The following is a 17518-nucleotide window of genomic DNA, read 5'->3' as shown; positions in this document are numbered from 1 at the left end:
CCCCAAAGCTCTTGATTTAAACTGCAGTGAGGGGTTTTCTCCCTGGAATGAAGGGAACTGGCTGTAGTCTGGAGTGAGCTGACCGGCTCCTTTCTGTGTTCATCTGCGGCTGTTGCTATAAAACCTGCTGTGATTTGGGATGCAGAAAACCCAAAATACCGCCGGGGGGAGAACGCTGCGGGGAGCGCCGGGAGGGCCGCGCCGGGCCGGGCCCCGGGGCTGATGGAGGGGGGGGGTGGGCTGGCTCCGTTAGCGCCGGGCGGGGCCGGGGTGCGGGGCCGGCCCCAGGCCCGGCCCTCCCTCCCCGCCCGTTCCCGCCCGCCACGTCGCTGCCACGTCCCGGCGCAGGCGCGGCGGCCGCTTCCGTGGCGGGGGCGGCGGGGCCGGGCCGAGCCGAGCCGCCATGAACTTCTTGCGGGGTGTGATGGGCGGCCCCAGCGCCGGGCCGCAGCCCTCCGGCGCCGAGACGGTGAGCGGGGCGGGGGAGGGAGCCGGGCCGGGGGGCGGCGGGGGCCCGGGCGCGGTGTCTGACCGCCCGCCTCCCGCCCGTTCCAGATCCAGAAGCTGTGCGACCGGGTGGCGTCGTCCACGCTGCTGGACGACCGGCGGGACGCCGTCCGCGCCCTCAAGTCCCTCTCCAAGGTAAGCGCCGGGCTGCGGCCGCGGGGAGCCGGGCCCCGGGCCGGGCCGTGACCGCCGGGCTTCTCTCCCGACAGAAGTACCGGCTGGAGGTGGGCATCCAGGCCATGGAGCACCTGATCCGCGTCCTGCAGACAGACCGGTAAGCCGGGGACCCCGCCCTGCTCCGCCGCCGGCCGGGAACGCTCGGAGGGGCTGGCACCCTGTCGCCGGGGCCTGGTCTGGTGACAGGCTGCGCCGGAGCGTCGCCTGGGGAGAGCGGAGTTCCCAGGGAGAGGGGCGGGAAGGCCAGCTGAGCGCAGAGGGCTCCCAGAGAGCGTCTCAGTGCTTCTCGGTGGCCGGCTGGCTGCCACTCTGCAGAAAGCTAAATCCCGAGCGACCGCGGTGATTAAACGCGGTGTTGGAAGTCACCCAGGCCAACCTGTTGTCGGACACAAGGCGAACGGGGCAGAGTGGACGGGAAACGTGTGAAGTCAGCGTGCTTTCTCAGGTGTGTGTCACCGAGTGAATCGGCAGAATCACCCTGTCACGGGGAGTAATGCGGGTGTTTATACTGAAGGGTTCGAGTAAACAGGGAGCTGGACTCCACGGCTGCTGTGGAGACAGATGACACTGGTTTAAATATTTCTTGTGGGCTAGAATGTAATATTTATGCAATCCAGCATTTAAAATATCTCTGCTATCCATCTCTGCAACTGGTTGCGCTGCTGTGCTTGATGGTACCCTCGTGTTGTAACTCGGGACCGGTTTGAAGCGCTCTGATTTAAGCTTCAGCTACTGCACAGTCTTAGTGCGTAGGGAGGCACGTGCATTGGGACAGTCTTTCTGTCTGGGTTTGAACATAAAGATGGTAAATATATATTAAAAACACAGTCGTAAGGGCGTATATGGAATACTTACACATGCCTGTGTGGGAAGCAGGAGAGCGTCTTCTGTGTCCAGATAAAGGAGGATTAGGAAAGCAGCAGTTCAGCGTCTAGCAGGAGGCATCTTGCTCCGCTTACGTACGTAGGGCAGGAAGCCTCTCGGTGCGCAGCCGAAGGCTGCTGGTGGCCATCACACCTGGCCAGTGATGCCGGCTGGGGAGGTGCGCAGCTGGTGGCTTGGTGAGCCCACGTTGTTTCCATTCCGTCGGCTGGGTAGTGAGACATGGACGTCTGGCCTGCACGCAGCTTGCATGATGCAAACGGTAGAAGGGAGCAGGGGCAACTGTCACTGGTGTGAAGGGGAAGCCCTTTGAAACGGTGAGGTCGGGGAGCCTGCTTTCACTCGCTGCTCGGCTCTTGAGGCCAGATCTGAACGTTGAGCAGGGAGGCACGTCTTCTCCTTTGGGATGCTAACCCGAACCCGTCAGGGCAGGAATCGGAGAGCTTTTCTGTGCTGCTGGGGCTCCAGTTGTCCCTTCGGAACTGGAGGGTGCTGGGGCTCTGTGCAGATGTCTTGTGTGGCTCGGGCTGCAGTTCACAAGCAGTAAACACATCTGTCTTGGCTTTGGATTTGGGAGAAATGCTGTCTCCCAGCGGTTGATAGGTGTCTTTCCTATTGCCTGTTTTATGCTGGGTGAGCACATCAGCACATCTCTCTTTTGGTGTGTGGCCGTAGGGGAGGTCTTTGGACCTTGCCAGTGTCCACCTTGGGTGCCCTGAAGCTTTCTGCAGAAGTAGAAAATGCGCATTTCCTCCTCCTGTCCTCCTCTATTTTGTAGCATTGCAGCTGGTTAAGATTATTTTTAAGAAGCAGCAATGCAACTTCAGAAAATACAGAAGTCCATGAGTGACTCGAGTTGTCTTCTCACATGTCACCGTATTCATGTGAGTGACTCACATGCGCCGGTCCTCTGCATTGACTGTGTCGCTGTGAGGTTTAAGATTACAGAAGGTCTAATTTGATTAGGAATATGGAAGGACCAGGAAAACGGTACGCTGAAGTCAACGTAGTGACTTTTGTCTTCTCTGTAGCTTAGCTTCAGGGAAGTATGTTTTTTCAGTGACGATTAGGTTGGCCTGAGGATGGGCGATTGAGCTCCTGAGGTGAAGGTTTTTGGCCGTGGAGCTGCCGGTGGTTGGTACCTAACTGACTGGAGATGTTACCCACCGATCTGCCTGTTGTCTTGGACGTACGCCTGTAGCTGCTGTCTTTTGTGTGCATCAGAATGTGAATGTAATCCATGGGGTTCCCCTCCGAGTTGCCGGCTGAGTAGAAGCAGGGCTTGCTTGGGCTGCATCAGGTGAGGCTTCATCTGCTCTCCAGCCTGTTCTGCAGGGATGGGCTGTTCGGGTGGAAAGAATTCCGGGGCAGGAGCCAGCAGCGGGCTTGGGTCTCTGAACCGGCAGCGCCGAGCGCGTGTGGAATGGGTAGCTGCTGTAGAGAGAAACGTGAGAACAGCGACAAGTGCAAACACGCTTTCCTGTTAGGTATTTGCCAGAAAGTAATGGAGTGGTCCAGGACGCACAGCTGTTTGATCTTCAGCAGCGTTTGTCTTGCTGGAATATGCAATAGCAATATGAAAAACTGAAGCAACTTTTCTGGTAGGAGGTCATTATTTCCTAATGCGGATAAGGTCATTGTGAAATCAGTATCTAATCGAAAGGTCGTTTGGTTTTAAGGCCTTCTCAGCCAAATATGATAGCTCAGCTCTTACCTTTTCTGAGAATTATGTTAACTATTATTCATATCGCCCTTGAGTAGAAATGTAGCTGTCTTTCATCTCCAGCGTATCTCCTGATTTTTGGTGAATCAGTTGTTCCTTCCCTTGGAATCTGAAGGGATACGCACACATACGGTATCAGCTCTGTAGCAGTAGTCCCTTTCGTCCCTTTTCCCCCCTTTCCTCCCTCCCTTCCCCTCGTTGCTGTGCTAATCATTTACTTCCCCTGTAGTGAATCACACTTTTCCTTAGCTCTTTGTGTTATAAGACATGCTGATATTTTCTTAATTCCGAAGTTGTTAGTACGAGGTGAGGGGCATTTATAGCTTCATCTCCCAACTGTAGCAGGGAAAAGTCCTGGCTTGCGTGGCTGTGCTGAGGTGGCGAGTGCTTCTTGTGTTGTGTTCTCATTTCTGTCCTCGGATCTTGCACTGTTGCTTCGAACTATTTACAGCCTTTATCCTGGAACAGGAACAGACTACTAGTGTCTCTCAAATGAACACGTTATTCCACTTGCTATGCAGTTTACTTGTAGATTGCCTTAAGCTCTGTCTCCTGCCCGAGTACCTAAAACTTGTTCTGTAGGAAACTGACCTCTTTCACTCGTTTTTCAGCTGTGTGCATCAGCCATCCTGGAGCCCGATAACACTCCCGAGCCAGCCTTTAAGTGTTCCAGACTCTTACACGCGCCAGAGTTCTTATGCCATATGCTTTTTTTGTAAGATGAAGTACGACCTACTGGAGGACTTTCCCTGACTCACTGTCTAGATGTTGCCATATCCCACCAGGGACTGCTTTGAAAAATACTTGGCATTGACTGTAGAACAGGCCAGTACCACTTAACTGTTGGTGTGGGAGAAGGCACCAGGGCGAGAAGTCAGCTTGATCTTTAGCTGCTTCGGTTCTGCTTATATGACAAGGTTTTTAAATTTCAGCGTGACAATTCTAACGGTTTGAAACCTAATATGAACCTAAGAAAAAGAATTAAGGCACAAACCTCGGTTACTTATGTGCTATTAGTTCCAAATTTTCATACTGTAATATGCCTCTCATTAAAACTTCTGTGAGAGGTAATGTGAATGTCATTACCCCTTTGATAGCTTCTCCACGACTGGAGTTTTAGGGGTAGCAAAATGCCTGCCTTTCTAGGCGTGCTGTGATTGATGGCATGATAGAAACGCTCTGCTTTCCTGTGCTGTTCTTGACAGTGCAGGTGATGCTTGTCTCTGTTCTGACAGTGAAATGCTGTCATTTTAGAAGAAGAGGTAAAAGCATTCTTGAGGCCCCCCAGCTGGGCAGGGCAGGAGGTGGGTGCCCTCACTTCCCTGTGGTTCTGCTGGGCTGCTCTTGGTGAACTCCCGGGGCGCCGCATGGACACCTTGGTCGGGTGCAGCGTGGAAGCAGAGCTAGCAGGGGGAGGATGCCCGAGGTGGCTTATGCTGGATCGCTGCATTGCACGAAGGCTGCGTCTTCCATGGCTGCGTGAGGGACTGCAACTCTGCTTCCTGACTGACTTTCACTACGGAGCAAAAGCTGCGTGGCTTCCATCTGAACAGAACAGTCAACAAAGCATTGTGTGTGGTGAGCAGCAGACGCTAACGAGGCAGTGAACAGCAAAGATAGGATGCTGCTCTCCTCATTTTGTAATGTGGTCCTCTTTGGATAAGAGAAACAAGGCCTGCTTTTGCCACATCTGCGTAAACTTTGCTTATTCTTTTGTAGCTGCTGTGATTTCCCTAACAAGGGAAAGGAAAAGCAAGGCTGCAACTTGGGGTTTTTTTAAGTCTCCAGGAAATAATTTCTGTGCATTTTTTCAGATGCAGAATTGTTTCAGTTACATGAAAAGGAAACCACAGGCTTTGTAGAGTTGTGTTGAAGAACTAAAATTACCATAAAAACATAAGCAGGCTGGAAATCTGAGCATACCTGCTGGATGAGACCCTTTACATGGACTAAAAGCTTCCTTTACTTGCTTTGACTAACAGTTTGGCAGAGCAGGAGATGGTTTTTTCCCCTTTTGTTTGCATTACAGCCCAGCTTAAAAGCAGGTGGTATGAGTTGAGTGACACACTAAGGAGAAACGCCTGTGTCCTGGGAGGACATCAGCAGGACCAGGATTCAGTTCAAAACCCAATGTGAAAGAACAAACTACACTGACACCTGATTATTTTTAGCTCGTGATTTAGTGTGAGAGTCGTAGAATGGGAGGTGAGGTGTCACTTGGAGAGCTTGCTAAAGCCCTTGCTGAGGCACCTCTAATTTTCTTCGTTGCAACAACAGTTGGGGACTGGAGCATCTCTCCTAGGAGGAAAGGCTGAGGGAGCTGGGCTTGTTCAGTCTGGAGAAGGCTGAGAGGGGGCCTCATAAATGCTTACAAATATCTGCAGGGTGGGTGTCAGGAGGATGGGGCCAGACTCTTTTCAGTGGTGCCCAGTGACAGGACAAGGGGCAATGGGCACAAACTGAAGCAGAGGAAGCTCCAGCTGAACATGAGGAAGAACTTCTTCCCTCTGAGGGTGACGGAGCCCTGGCCCAGGCTGCCCAGGGAGGCTGTGGAGTCTCCTTCTCTGGAGATATTCCAGCCCCGCCTGGCCGCGGTGCTGTGCAGCCTGCTCTGGGTGACCCTGCTTGGGCAGGGGGTTGGGCTGGGTGACCCACAGAGGGCCCTGCCAACCCCCACCATGCTGGGATTCTGTAACTAGTATAGGTCTGTCATCTGTAATTAGTGGTCTAGCAGAGATAGCTGGCCTCAATTAAGGCTTGGCTTTTAAGATTGCTGATTAGGTGGTTTGCTAGGCCTCTGCTCTGCGCTGGCCTAGTAGCTTCTTAAAATGCAAATTAATCTCTGGTGTGGAGGCCTTGTTTTGTATGCCTTAGAGATCAGTGACAGCAAATCCTGAAAAGTTTGAGTGAGAGGTCTTGTTTTGACAGCCTGCTCTTCTGGTCTTGGGCAAGACGTGAAAGCAGCTGTGAGGTGTGTCCTTCTGCATGCTGAGGTGCCTTCCTCTGTGATGTTACGTTTTATTGTCCTTTGGGTTTTTGACCAGCTGTGCTTTCATGCTTTTCTGGTTTATGAGCAACAAAGCAAGCACCAAAAACGGTTACGTTCTCGTCCCCCCCAACTCTTGCACCGTGTCTTTGTTGTAGTGTAGGGTTTACAGATTGTTCGGTCTTCGTAACGCAGAAGAAACAGGCCCCTCTTAAAGCAGGGCTTATTCAGAGCAGAGTCTTGGTGTAAGCAGGTGAACTGCTGCTTTGGGCTTAGACTGGCTGCCCGGCAGCTTCCTGGCAATGCTTGGGGCTCAAAAGCCCTTAATACCTGGGTGTAGTCCGAGCTGGTGACGCGGAGGCTGGCCTCTGGGAGAACCCGCCGCTGTCACCATTGCGTTCACGTGGAGCGCAAGCTGTTGGTCCCCTGTTGCCGCTGGCAGGGTGGTGGGGAGGGTCTTTCCTGGGATGGTGCTGAAACTGGTCTGCAGCTTCCCTGGGCGCCTTCCTGGGAAGGGGTCGGAGTCCCTCCCCGAGGTGTCTCCTGCTGTACCTGGGGAGCAGGCTGGAAGGAGTGACGCAGCAGATGGAAGATATGCTTACAGTGAAGCTTCCCGTGGTCACCCTGTGTCACCAGGATGTGGCTGCCCGAGGGAATGAAACCGGGAAAAGGAGTTTGACCCTGTTCAGTGACCGGACAGCTCATGTTTATATGGTGGTACAAAATGTCTGTCAACATCAGTCCTTCCCGCTTGATCTAATGCTGCGAAGAAAACTGCCTGTGCAGAAAACAATGTTGTAAGAGTAGTTGGAAATAAGTCATTAAAGAAAAGTGGTTCTTTCATTTGCAGTTCAGATTCTGAAATAATTGGCTATGCCTTGGACACTCTCTACAATGTAATATCGAATGACCTAGAAGAGGAGGAGCAAGGTAAGCGCTTGGTAGCAATAGCTGTATTAACTGTGGGGGTGCCTTCTTCGGTGGTTTTGTTCAAATTATAATCTGTAACACTCTGTGATTTACTGATGCTGAGACTTGCTTTGTTATTGTGTAGCTGTTATGACAGTGCTAAAAATCTTGTACACAGCTTGTGTTAAAGTCATACTGGATCTCTTGCTTATTACTTTTAAAAGCTACGTTCTGTGAATAGCAGCCAGGTTGGAATGGGATAATTAATTGTTTTTTCTGGGTCGTAAATAAAGAATCGATTCATTCTTTGCTATTGGGAGAGGACAGTTCTGGCTGTTACTGTCAAATGGGACACTGCTATCTGATGATTTAACAAGGATATTGAGAAAGAAAATCTCAGGCACCTATGATAAGGTGGCTATATGTGAGCGTGAAAACTTTCTTTTCCAGCCCTGCTGTGGCATTTTAGAAGATGACTCTGCCTGTCCTTCCCAAGACAGTTAGATGTGGCAGTAGACACTATACAGCTGGGCTGTGAAACTCCTTGCCCCTCCTGCCTGTATTTTATTTTCAAAAGCCTGTCTTGAACGGCTGTCACAGCTGGTCTGAGGCCAGTGAAGTGGTTGCAGCTCTTAAAAGTAACGCACATTTCACAGAAACATCAGTATGCTGAAGAAAAATCGCAGCAGTAACCCAGATTAGGCTTGGGGAAGAGGATTGTTCTTAAAACTCGATACATGGGTAGGAGCCACGAGTGCCCAGACTGAGGAAGAGCCAGATGCTTCTTGCAAGTGAACCTTCTGTGGGTTATAGCCATTGCAGGCTCTCGAAGGGTGGCTGGGGTGGAGGGCAGGGCAGTCCAGGGTTCCCTGGTTTTAGCATCAAGGATGTGTCTAGAGAACGGGGCTGGGATCTGGCTGAGGGCTGTGCAAGCGCTAGCCTGGGAGGAGGCCTCGCCCGGAGAGCGATGCCTGCCAGATGCCGAGCCTGCGTGCGCCCGCTCTCCTCCCCGTCGCTGGGGAGGACGGGGAGCAGCACCCCTTACAGCCTCGCAGGCAGCTGCCACCACCGTGCCTCTGCCGGGAAGGTCGCTGCCTGCCAGAGCGAAGCGAGCTGTGTCGTGGAGCCAGCCGCGGCCTTCACTTGGCCTCTCCGACGTGCCACTCGTGCCTTGCTGCAGGTGGTGTTGGAAAACCACTCCTGTTGGCATGTGCAAACCAGTCTTGGCTTCATCACAGTTTGAACTAGTCATCTGAGCCAAATGGCTGTAGACCTGCTTTCCAGGGTTTTAAGAGGAAAATATCAACAACAGATAAAAAGGCTTGTACGATATCTATTCTGCTTTTGGGCGAATGAACATGAAAATCCATCGTAGCAACTTGTATGAAAAAGAAAGATCAGACTTCTTGGGCAAGCGTGAATGCAGTGTGAGCAGAAGGCTACATTTAAGATGCCTGAATATTTGTGGCTTCCTAACCCCCTGCATTTGCCATGGACCTCAAGAGTCTTTCTAGTCCTGGGCAGTGCTTGTGTCTCATTTTTCAGTTCCCAGTACATGTGGTGGAGCGCGAATGCTCCTGTGAGTGGGCAGAAGGTGAGGCGATGCAAAGAACTGACCAAGTGGAGCTGCGTGTGTGCCGTCACCGGTGGTGTGAGAGTTATGGGTTGTTCAGTTCGGCCCCTGCCACCAGAGCTACCCGAGGGTGCAAGCGCTGCCGCGGAAAGCTAGGATGGCTGCTTGGAAAAGCTGAGCTTGTGCTGCATTTTGTGCTGTTTGGAAAGCTATTCAACTTGTAAACCTTTCTCTTGTTTCTTTTTCTTTTATCTGCATTGCCAGATGATTCTGAAGGTAAAAGAATCTTTACTTATAGACGTACAGCACTTTATTTTAGGCCTAGTTGCTACTCACACCCGTAACACTGGCTGCCGTTTAAAAAGGACACTGTGAAGACTTGTACTGGAGCTTAGCAAAAGCTTTTTGCGCTCTGCTCTGTAGCTGAGGCGTCTTCCCAATTTCATTTCTCATGTGATTTGGGCATGTTGAATGCCAGCAGATCTCCAGAGATTGTAATAGTGACAAATTCTTGTTTAGGATGTCATGAAAGTGTGCAGCCTCAGAACTGGCAGGATTTTAATGGGCATAAGTTTGTGAGCAGAGTTTATTTTCAAGAAGCCCTGAATTTCGACACAAATGTGTGTGCTGCACGTAAGCATCCTTCACAGTGTCTCTTTTAAGCAATGCATGTTAAAATACACTGTTCACTTCTACCGTGAGTTACCACTAACACTTTGTATGTTCTCCTTTTTTAAACTAGTTAATCAAAATGCACTTCATCTGTTTATTCTGAGATTAAATTCTAGTTTGTAGTGCTGCTTGTTGGTGAATCACTAAGAGCTAATCTTAAGAGATGGAAGTTGTTCTCTTTATTTAAGCCCTGTGAACGCGTAGATTTACAGAGTGATGATGGGTAGAAGCCTGGCTGCAAGGTCTGTGGTGTATGCACACAAGCAGAAGATGCAGTTTCACTTTGCCTGTTTCTGTCTGGCTCCCCTCTCTCTCTCTCTCTTTTTTTTTTTTTTTTTTTTTAATTCAGTAGAAGAAATACTGATAGGAAAAAGTAGGAGTTGGGGGAGGCAGGGAGGAAAAGACAACTTTAATTTGGCCCTTTAATAGAAGAATCCTAAACATCCTGAACTAGAGTCAAGCTTTTGGAATAAATAAAAGCTACAGCAAACTTGTAAGAGGCTGTGCAGGTTGTGTGTACTGCTCGGGTTTTGCCTTAGCACCCGGAACTGGTGCAAGGGTAAGAGTTGGGATTAGGACGAATCCATAGTCCAAACACTTGCTAGCTGTAGCTGAGTTTGGGTAAAGGACAAGGTGTTCAGTTGCAGCTCATGGAAAATTCAAAGTGAAACATTTTGACTTAAGCATCGGTTTAAAAGAAAAACAGTTCAGGTGGAGGGGCTGTCCTTGGTTTGCAGCAAGCTGCGGTGCGTGCAGTGCGCGTACGATCCTCCGCCGAGTAGCTGCTTGTTCTGCAGCAGCACGTGCAGCAACTGAACGCCTGCGGCGTTGGCTTACCTGCGGCTGTTCGCTTGTTCAGGTGAACCAGGAGTGACCCAGACTTGATAAGCCCCTCGGCTTCAGGGCGCTCACTGTCGGACTTGGGTTCTGCTAGATGCTACATCCTGGGCTAGGGTCATTTTTGCACAGTCTGTCCTCCCTTTTGGCATCTTTTGTTAGTATTTCATACTTTCTGCAGCTAAAAGCTTACAGCAGACCGGTGCTGCTTCTCTCTCCCTCTTGTAAGCTACCTACTGATAAGCCTGCTTGAAGGGAGAAATATAGCTGTACTGCATTAGAGAAACGATCAGCTGCTCCCTGATGTCTGAAAGGCCAAGCAAAAACCTCTTTCCTCTATTGGAAACCCTTGGAAATTAGATCTTGTAAACTGATACCTTGCAGTGAATCACCGTCGCCAACAGCTTGAATTGGGTTGGTTGAATGAAAATTCTTTTCTTGGCACCAAATTTTTGCAGTAGAGTCCTTTGATTTCTCTGGTTTGCCAGAGAAAATTTTTTCCCCTAACAAGGAATGGAGTTTGGAGATTATGCGTGGTCTTTGACCTTTTTTATAGCTGCTCAGTTGTTAATGGTTTGTTAGTGACTCCTTGATAAGGTTGTAAATCCTGCAGCTGAAGGAGGAGGAAAAACCCTTGTTTTGCCTGCACTTACCCACATCAGATCTTTGGATTTGGGCAGAAGCTCGGTGCCTTTACCACGCACTTTGTGCTCTGTGCTTCAGCTAGCAGGGGAGGGTGTCGCAGAGCTGCACGCGCATCCGCGCGATCCGTAGGGCGGCCTGACAGCGAGGCCGAGCGGCAGCGCCTTTGCTGCGGCTCCGCAGCGAGGCGTTGGGCTGCCGGAGCTGCCCCAGGCGTGGTGCAGAGCCGGGGCTGTGGAGGGCAGCAGGCTGCCTGTCCCGGGGGGACGAGTGGAGCCCTGCAGGGAGAGGGGCCTTTGGCCGGCGCTGGGCCCGAGTGAGGTCCTGCACCTTGCTCCCCGAGCAGTTCACCTGCCTTCATGGGCTTTCCGCGCTGCTGTGGGAAGCCTGGTGTGAACACAGCCAGGCAAAGAGCCAGCCTTTTTCTTAGGCTCGGCGAGAGACTCGGTCCTTGCGGGGTGGCCGCTGGTGCCGTCCCTGTACAGCTGAACTCCTGCCCTGGCTGTGGGGGACTGCGTCGCAACTGCTGCGGGGCAGCGGGAAAGCCGAGTCTCAGCAGCTGGGCTGCGCTGGAACGACATACCTCCTCTTCTGCTCCAGAATGACAGTATCATAAACATCTCCCGTTGAATCTGTGGGATGCTTTTGCATTTGTTTTTTGTTTGTGCAGCAATGACGCAGGAAATAATTGCGTAAGGTGACATTCACGTGCCACCCCAGTTCTGCACAACTGGAGAGTAAATAACAGAACGGCGCTTCATTTCCTCCGTGAAATTAAGGCAGATTACGGGACAGGGAGGTTTCGGTGCTCACCTGTTTCAAACTTGCTCTCCTGTCCTGATGTTTAGGTCTTTTCTATTGTTAAACTAAAATAAATACATGAGGTGCCGGAGCCATTTAGCTTTAGGTGGTTTGTATTCCCCACCGCTGGCTTCAGGCCTCTTGGTATGAAATCTGCTTTGCTTTTGCACATCAGCGGATGGTCCTGATGAGGAGCTTCTCTGCGGGGTCAGTTCAGCTGCATGTGGACGTAGCTGCTCGGAGGCTTGCTGCTCCTCCTCTGCTGGGAGCGTTCGCTTTTTCTCTCCAACTTCTCTGCTCACTTCAGAGTGTGCTTGGTTATATCTGTCATGGGCACCCGTGGGGGCGAGAACGGTGAATCTGGTTGGATATGATCAGTGGAAATAGGATTTTTTTTTTTTCTTTTAATGCTGAAATGAATTTGTTTAGTAGATTCTTTGTTCCCTCCTGTTTTTAAAAGAAAATACCTCTCAATACAAGTTAGGTTTAGAATAAGGTAGGCTTTCTCTTTTGTGCAAAGCTTGTGTCAGCATTTGTTTAGAAAATACCTAAATTAACTTGTAGCAGTAACTCTAAACCTTTTTGTCACCCATGGCCCTGTTTTAGTAAGAATAAAAGTCACAACTACCTGAAGTTCTTCTGATGTTGTGTAGTAACACATTGTTTTTTACCATTACAGAAGAAAATTTACCAAAGCAAGTTGATGATTTGGGAAGTCAGTTCACAGAGATTTTCATTAAACAGCAAGAAAATGTCACACTCCTGTTGACTCTTGTGGAGGTGAGTAACAGTATCATGCTTGGAGCCCTGAGAGATATGTCGTGCCGTACGGGGAGGTCGTATGAATGTGTAAAGCCACGCTTTTGTCTTTCTAGTGAAGCCTGTGTCAAATGTGAGGTATTCTTAGACGTAGTGAAGGTGGGGTTGGAGGTGAGTGAAGGCTATGGCCTGGATGAACGCCATTAATGCGCCTGTTAAACCAGGGTAACACTGAAAGGGTTTTAGATACTCGATTGGAAGCAATAGTTATTGCTCCACAAACAGCCGCTGCCGTCACTCCTGCAAGGATGATTTTTCAGATGATCCTGAAATGCCAGCGAGATAGTGAGGTCTGTTGAGATGCAGTTCCCGTAGAAAGGGTGACTGCTTTCCATCATCATGATACGTTTAACTCATTTCCCAGTGGTTTTACCTGCAAGGACTGCCTCTATTCTGAACTGTTAAAAAATTTTGTTTCCGAACTAAGCATATGATTGTGCTTGAGAGAAAAAGAGCAACAAGAATCTCTTTTGATTTTAATTTTTTTTTTCTTCACAGTCCATCTTCAGTAAAAAGATGCTGTTCTCCTCTTCCCATATGGAACTTATGCCCTGCTTTCAGCAGTGTTAAGCATTTGTCAGTATATCTGAGGCTTAATCCCTGAGTGCCAAATGTCACCCGCAGTAGATGGACATGCAAATCAGGAGCACAGTTTTGTAGACTATGGTTAGTGAGTTAGTAAAATTACAAACTTCTGTTTGGTGGCTGACAGTCCTATAAAATTAATGAGTGGGAAAGGCTGGCTGATAAATACACTCCTGAGATGCATAAATGCAATACGTACTTCAGGAATATCCAGGATATACGTGATGGATGTATCTGTTACAAGTTGGAGTAGGGCCTTACTCAGCACCAGGGTTCTGTTGATGTTACTGATCCAAATCTGAGATCTGCAAGCTCACACCAGCAAGCGTCTGTCCTAAAGACAGGCGAGACGTGCGGGTGGGCTGCACGGCTGCTGCCCCTCGCCTGCTCTGCAGTTGCACAGTGCCCGTTGATGAAAGCGTGCGCAGCAGTGTGCAGAGCTGGCACCTTGCAGTGTGGCTTGCAAGTTATCCGTTCTTTTTCTGTGCAGATGCCTTAGTTCAGCGTCCTCTTTGCTAGCAGTATCATGCCATTCGGGGTTTGTCCTGTACAAGAGTCAGTTTTGGTAAAAGCTTTATAAACCATCTAGCCTTTTTGGCGAGGTGGTCAGAAAACTGATTAGCTACCACCTCTCTTTGGCAGCAAGTAGAGCAGAGGTGTTTATCTTGGCCAGTGCCTGAGGTACGTACGTAGGATGCTGAGGAAAGGATAACACAGCCTCAGTTTGCACTTGTAGCTAGAAACAGGGTTAAAATAAGACTGCTTGTTCGAATTAGTGATCTACTGGCTTACTTTGAGGTGATGCTTTAAAGCCAGCGGGATTAGAAATACAGAAAGCTCTGTGAGGTGACCCAGTTGAGATGTGGGACCAGTCACCAGCTGCTGAATCAGTTTGAGCTCACCTGGGAGCCCACAGGTTTGTTGTGGTTGGTCAAGTCTGTCCACGGACTCATTAGTTCTTGAGCTTTCTCCTGCTGACAAGACCCAGTTTTAACGGAGAAGCTGCTGTTACTCTTTGGGCACAGGAGGAAGATGTATAAGGGCTTGCTTTTCTTTCCCTTTTGGGTTTCTGGGTAATACGAGCTGATCCCTGGAGGATCAGATTGGCTTGTTTTTAGAAATAAGAAATAGCTAGGAAAGTACCCCTGAGGAGAGGGAGGAAAGGAGACTGCTGGGAGGTCATGTTGCTGATAATCAAATAGAGAGAAGCACAGAACGGGATAGTGTTTTGTCTTGCTGGCCATGTGCTGTAATAGGATGGATGGAAAAAGAAATTGACAGGAGATGACAGTCCTTATCTGCTTGGTGTCTAGAGGAGAAAGTTGAATGCTGAGGAATTTATTACTTAATGTGCTCCTCCCCATCTTTGCAGGAATTTGATTTCCATGTTCGTTGGCCTGGAGTGAAACTACTTACATCTCTCTTAAAGCAGCAAGGACCTCAAGTGCAGCAGATAATTCTTGTCAGCCCAATGGGTAAGTGGTTGAGTTTATTACTGGTAAACTTGATGCTGGAAGCTTAGCAAGCCTCATGGCAGAGGGACAGAGGAGTCTCAAGCAAGGTGTTTTAAAGACCTCCAGCCTGAAAAAGCTGCACTTTTTTATGCTTTTTTTTTAATGTGTTTCTTGCAGGTGTTTCCAGACTCATGGATTTACTAGCAGACTCTAGGGAGGTTATACGAAATGATGTAAGTACACAGCAAAGGCAGTTTATCCTCATAATAAGTAGTAACTGTCAATTGAATTGCTTAGTACTCCTGCAGAATTTGGCTTAAGTTAAACGAATGCATGTGAAGAAATTATTGTGGATGCTAATTGGGAATATTTCATTCTTCAGTTGAGTTGGGTGGCTTTTGGATGTCTCGCCACCATTCACATAAGGAAGGCGTACTGTTACTGTGTACTTAATGCAAATGTTGACACTTGTGTAGGGTTTTCCTAGTCTGTTAGCTGATCTTTCTCTTGGCCTTCTGTCAGGTTCACTTCAGTTATTCCTCTTAACTCATCAGATGCCAAAATGATCTAATTACTTACTACAGAAGAGATGAGGTGCTTTACAAGTTGCCTCTTTCTTCTGTAGCTGCTTACCATCCTTCTTAGCAGTACTGTGCTTCTATTCTGAAGTGCGGTCAGGCATGAGGGAACTATTGTGTGGTGCCCATGGGTTTTGTTAGGTGTGCCGAGTCGCAGGGCATGCAGTTTTGTCCTGTGATTCTGGCCAAGGGTTATGCTGCTGACTTAGCATCCTCCTAGGAGCTGTGACTTGTGAAAAGCAATGTGGTTCTAGTAAAACTAAGTTCAATTTTTTCTCTCCCTCACCTGTCAAGGGAGTCTTGTTGTTACAGCAATTGACAAAAAGTAACGCAGCCATACAGAAGATTGTTGCCTTCGAAAATGCCTTTGAGAGACTTCTGGATATCATAACAGAAGAAGGAAACAGCGATGGAGGTACAGAAAAGTCTAAGACTTATTCATAGTCCTGGGCTTCTGCACAAGCTATTAGGTGGCAGTGTGTACAGGCTGGTGTTAGAATGTAATTGGAGCCAGGTCAGTGGGCAGAAGGATCAGAACACACAGCCTGGTTGTAACAAAACAAGCAGAAACAGACTCAGCAAGTAGGTAGGGTTTCAGCATCTTTTGAAAACTAGTTGTGAGATATTTAGTTAAAACACCAGTTGATTTCTCTGAACACGTGTGCATGAGTTTGTATGTTCTTGTTTGGCTTAGGTCTGTGAATGCGTGTACTTTGAATGGCAGCGTCAGATATGTGTGTGCTGCGTTCGTCACTCACCGCGTTCAGCGTCTGCCTGCCTCCTGCAAGGTCCTTGGGTCTTGGAGTGCCCGGCAGTAATGGCTTGCTGAGTTTCTTCAGCCCTGCTAATAACCTCAGTTTTCTGGTCAGCTCCTTGCCAAATCTTCTACCTGTTGGGGGCGGAACAACAAAAAAAAAGGATGAGGAAAAAAAAAAGCAAAAATGATGCAGCCCTTGGGTGCTCTTTTTTTTTTTTTTGAATGAGTTTACCACCAGCTGTAGTTTGCTACAGGATCTATTTCAGTCGCAAGACAGGCTGCTGTTCCGTGACCTTTCTGTGGGCTGCAGGAGCAGCTAATGCTTCTGTCCCAGCTGGATTATTCCAGCTGTGTTGGCATGGAAGGATGAAGCAAGCCTTTGATTCAAAGCTGCTATTTTCAGGCAGTTAATAATTTCGGGAGACTTGGTGTGTAAATTCTGAAGGGCTGAGAGTTCTGTGCTCCCCGCTGCCGTCGGCAGCCCAGCTCGGGGCTGGCCGACCAGCCGCGGCTCTGCAGCAGAGTGGGAAGGGGAGCGTGGCAGCTGGTCTCTCTCCGCTTTCCCGCTCCTGTGTCCGGAGTCCAGATTTGGAGGCGTACCAGCAGCAGGCTGCCTTTACTCGTGTTGTCTTCTGGAGAGAGTTGTCTGGGGATTTCCTCTGCACAGAGTACATAGCTGATTACTGTTTGTCCTGCTTTTTCAGTACAGGTAAAACCTGAGGGTAAAAAAAAAAAAAAAAAAAGCTGTTGCAACTCCACCGAGTTGTTTGAATCAAGTCATTGTGAGGGCTATTTCTAAGAATTGCTTCTGCACCAAAACAACCCAAAAAGTAGCTTTGAAATGAGTTGAAGGTGTAGCCAGTGATGACAGAGAATCAGTGTGTAATCCAGTAAGAACCGCTGCATTTGCATCGTGATGCAGTTAAGAGGAACTTCATTTTAGAGCTTACAATACAAAGACAGTCCTGTAGCCTGCGTCCGAAGCAGGGATGCTTTGAGGCACACAAAGTGGTTGTGAGGCTTTGCTTGAAGTTCTTCCCCTTCCGAGCCAGTTAACTCATACAAACTGTATATTCTTTGGAAGGAACGTTTTTGCTTCAGACTTGCGGAAGACACACAGTTATGGTTTCCTCAGAAATACGCTGGATCAACATCGATGTATTTAATTTTGAATGACCTTTGATTACTGAGGTTCGCAGTTCTCGATCCAAATCTAATGTGTGTTGAGAATGAAGAATTCACAAGCGTGTGCTCTGTTGCATCTGGAACGTGCGTAGTGTGTGGAGAAGCTAGTTAGTTTTCCATGTGCCATCTACTGATTAATCTTTTTTTTTTGTCTCACCAGGAATAGTGGTGGAAGACTGTCTCCTCCTATTGCAGAACTTGCTGAAGAATAATAATTCCAATCAGAATTTCTTCAAAGAAGGTTCATACATTCAGCGTATGAAGCCGTGGTTTGAAGTTGGAGATGACAACTGTGGGTGGTCTGCACAGAAAGTAACTAATCTTCACCTAATGCTGCAGGTAAAACACTTCACCTAACTCCTAAGTACCGATGTCAACACTTTCCAGCTTTCTTGCAATGAAGAGTGAGTGTGATGTAACAGTTAACTGCG

At 48.9% G+C, this 17518-nt stretch overlaps 1 protein-coding gene across 4 annotated transcripts in view; it reads left to right on the top strand.

Moving 5' to 3' along the window:
• Nucleotides 1-353: 353 nt before the first annotated feature.
• The window catches only part of USO1 (USO1 vesicle transport factor), a 35330-nt gene continuing 18165 nt past the window's right edge, over nucleotides 354-17518 (top strand). For all 4 annotated transcript variants that reach the window (XM_075422067.1, XM_075422064.1, XM_075422066.1 and 1 more), the window contains exons 1-9: nucleotides 354-469; nucleotides 556-642; nucleotides 717-781; nucleotides 7126-7205; nucleotides 12389-12489; nucleotides 14486-14588; nucleotides 14745-14800; nucleotides 15440-15560; nucleotides 17248-17426. In XM_075422067.1, coding sequence (XP_075278182.1) covers nucleotides 404-469; nucleotides 556-642; nucleotides 717-781; nucleotides 7126-7205; nucleotides 12389-12489; nucleotides 14486-14588; nucleotides 14745-14800; nucleotides 15440-15560; nucleotides 17248-17426 — 858 coding nt within the window. In that variant the 5' untranslated portion in view covers nucleotides 354-403. The remainder of the gene's footprint in view (nucleotides 470-555; nucleotides 643-716; nucleotides 782-7125; nucleotides 7206-12388; nucleotides 12490-14485; nucleotides 14589-14744; nucleotides 14801-15439; nucleotides 15561-17247; nucleotides 17427-17518) is intronic.

Source organism: Opisthocomus hoazin, chromosome 5 (genome assembly GCF_030867145.1).
Source record: "Opisthocomus hoazin isolate bOpiHoa1 chromosome 5, bOpiHoa1.hap1, whole genome shotgun sequence".
Taxonomy (NCBI): Eukaryota; Metazoa; Chordata; class Aves; order Opisthocomiformes; family Opisthocomidae; genus Opisthocomus; species Opisthocomus hoazin.
The sequence above is the reverse complement of the archived record's forward strand: the minus strand, read 5'-3'. Positions and strand labels throughout refer to the sequence as shown.